This window comes from Myotis daubentonii, chromosome 2 (assembly GCF_963259705.1).
Source record: "Myotis daubentonii chromosome 2, mMyoDau2.1, whole genome shotgun sequence".
In the NCBI taxonomy this organism is placed as follows: domain Eukaryota; kingdom Metazoa; phylum Chordata; class Mammalia; order Chiroptera; family Vespertilionidae; genus Myotis; species Myotis daubentonii.
The window spans coordinates 64,248,715-64,251,881 of record NC_081841.1 but is presented as its reverse complement, the minus strand read 5'-3'; the positions used below and the strand labels follow the sequence as shown (position 1 = coordinate 64,251,881).

Here is a 3,167-nt window from a genome sequence, read left to right as displayed (position 1 = left end):
TCCATTTGGGCTTTAGTTGGACCTGGATATCGCTTTTTATCCCCCTTCCCACTTACCTTCTCCCCTCTTCCCTCTCACTGTTGTTTCTAATCCTTGAAAGGTTGGATCAAGAGATAGAGAAAATGAAAGAAAGAGCTTTGGCATGGCATTGGTGGCCCAGAGAAGGCAGATGCTCAAAGCTAATTCTTTCTCTCAGGCAAGGCTATTGCTGGCGCCTCAGTAATCCAGGGACCTCAGGCTGCCAACACCTTGACCTAGTCAGCTATCTGATTAACACTGTCCCCTCGGAGGCCTTTTGGGCACCTACTCCTCTGTTAGAGTCACATTGTCTTTCCAGGTAGTCACTTGGCTTATTGGGTAAGATCCCTTCTCAGGTAACCCCAGGATGGCTCTTTTTGGGTCTACATCTGAGCTCCAAGAAACACCTTTTCCCACCATCCTTTACTGCAGGACAATGGAAGTAAAGTTTGTCCCATTGCAGCCCTCCTTACTCTGTGACAAGACAAAGTGATATCACCACAGCGACAGACTTTACATTTACAGTTCTTTTTTTTTTTGGTTCCAAACAAGTGGTTTATTTGCATTTATAAAACAAGACCCAGGGCACGGGGGAAGGGCACTCACTCCTCCTGGCCAGAGTGTGGAGGGTTAGAAACTTCAACTCTCCCCAGCCTCACCCCCCCCACCCCCCCCACCCCCACTACAAAATACTTCTCTCTTGCCCCAGTTAAAACCTACTCAACTAAAAGAATGGACAACCCAGGGAGACGCCAGTGAACAATAAGTGGCTATCATGGAGATGGCAGCTGGCCACTTCCATCCTAGTAACAGCCCACCCCTGGAGAAACTGCCCCTGGGGGGCTTTGCAGGATGACACCCTGTCCTCCCATGGGTTGGATCCCATTTTTGAAACAAGATAAAACCCCAGAACTTTAAAACATCCCCCATGAGCTCAGAATCCCAATGCCAGCTAACCCCACCAGGGCCCAGTCCCTTTCACTGAAATCAATCCACCAGTGCCCATCTGATGAAAGCCGGTCACCGCCCCCCCCCACCACCACCACCACCCCCGGGGCAAGCCAACAGGCCACAGCTCCTATTTCTCATCATACTCCTTCCTGGTCATCCACTCAGACTTGTAAGTAGACAGATGAGCCACAACAGATGCTCCCAGCCAGACGCTAAAGTTTCTCTTGCTATGACTCCACACGGAGGCATCCGTGCAGGAGGGATAATGCGGGGCCAACTCCAGGAACAGGCGCAGGGTGAAGCCCGGGTAGAGGGTGTTCCCCCCACAGGCGATCACGTGAGACATGAGCTGGGGCTGCAGGGCGGCTTCGCAGGCGTTGATGGAATCCAGCACAGCCTGGGAGATGCTGGGCCTCCCCTGGTCGAACACCTGCGGGCTGAAGAACATCTCGGGGGCCAGCCGCTGTATGGGGGTCAGCTCCACGGAGGTGCCGTCCGGGAGCACGTAGGTGTTACTATCATCGTAGCCACTGGGCAGGTTCTGGCGGTAGTCCAGCGCCTCCACCAGATTCTGCGGCACGTAGCATTTGGTCATCTTAATGGCGTCAACTGTTTGCAGCTGAAACAGCTTGTTCACCTTGCTGTCTTCCTTGAAGAGGCTCTTGACAAGATAGTCGGAGAGATCCTGGCCGCCGAACTCCAGCATCTTCCCGGTGGGCCATATGGGACGGCCCAAGTGGAAAGGCTGGACTCGGGTCAGGCCACAGGCGGAATCGACCACCATGCCCGTCAGGAAGCCCGTGGCGTACAGGGACATCTCCAGCTGGTCGGCCAGGAGGAGGGCCGGGACATCCAGTAACTCAAACATAATCTCCAGGGTCTTCTTTCGCTCCATAGGATCCTTCAGGGGGGACTCTGTGACCAATACGGGGGTGTCCTCGTGTATCAGCCTGTGCTTCTGCAGGACAAAGGACCAGATCTGCTCCACGCCCTCCCAGTTGAGGACACGGCAGCGCTGGATGGGGTAGCTAAAGGTGTCAGGGTGGAGAAGGTCAATGTCCAGACCCAAGCGCCGCCAGGCGGAGCTGGGGCCGGGGTTCTCCCTACAAGGCCTGTAGTTCACGATGCTCGGCAAGACCGGACTTCATGCATCCAGACCCGTGGTCGATGACGACGGTTTGCTCGGTCATGCCCGAGGAAGGGCTGGGAGGGCTCTTCTGACGGGTGTTTGGCAAAGGCAGGCCACCAGAAATCGGCCCTGGAGGATGCCACCAGAGCTGCTCATGGGTGTCTCACCAGGCACACCCCACTACAAAACTGCCTGCAAATGGGGTGCTGAGGGAGCCGCTGGGCGCTGCAGGAGCCTGTGAGCACATGGCAGCCAGGAAGTCCACTTACAGTTCTTAGTGGGTATCAGACACGAGTCCTTATAATTGTAAACTCCAGGGAGTATTTATAAGTCCTCGGAGATGTCCCCTTGAAGTCCTTGTTATTTTTGTTCAAGTACAATTCACAATATTTCCCAAAGAAATTCCCTGCTTTCTCCAGCTCAACTAGAAGGAAGCGATGCAGGCAGAGCCAACTTGGAGTCACCACTTTGTAAGTCCCACATGGGTGGTCTAGCACCTCATATTTTTATACTTTGCTAACTCCACCAAAACTAATGCAGAACGACCCCAGTTTTTTCCCCCTAAACCATGGGTGCACACACCCATATACAGATGTATATATAAATGTTATTCTAGGATCTAAATCCAATATGAATAATAAAGGGGAGTCAAATCACAAATACCACACTAATGTTTCTAATGATTTCATTAAAGGAAGCTGGTTGTTAAACATGGCCATTATTAAAATTTTAAATGATATAAACTTACAATTAAATAAATTATATATATATATATATATATATATATATATATATATTTAAAAGGTAACAAATATTCATCACTTCCTAAATTTTTAACTTCATTTTATTATTATCTCTGCTCTTGAGATTACTTGTCTACTGTATCTATGTGATAAAAATATTACATGATGTTGTGCCATGACACATTTCTTCCCAACTCTGCATTCATCGACCTCACTTTGGTATTTTGAAATCAACTATCGTGTGAATATTTACACCAAGGAAACTGGCAAATGTAATATATCAGGTGCCACCCCCTTCCCCATCTGGTTGTTTAACACTTACCAAT

At 50.0% G+C, this 3,167-nt stretch overlaps 1 protein-coding gene across 1 annotated transcript; it reads right to left on the bottom strand.

The window, feature by feature from the left end:
• Positions 1-1,096: 1,096 nt before the first annotated feature.
• Positions 1,097-2,159, bottom strand: LOC132226576 (actin-like protein 8). The gene is given in 2 exon segments (XM_059681159.1): positions 1,097-2,105; positions 2,107-2,159. Coding segments are annotated over 2 exon segments (1,062 nt in total).
• Between the last annotated feature and the right edge of the window lie 1,008 nt (positions 2,160-3,167).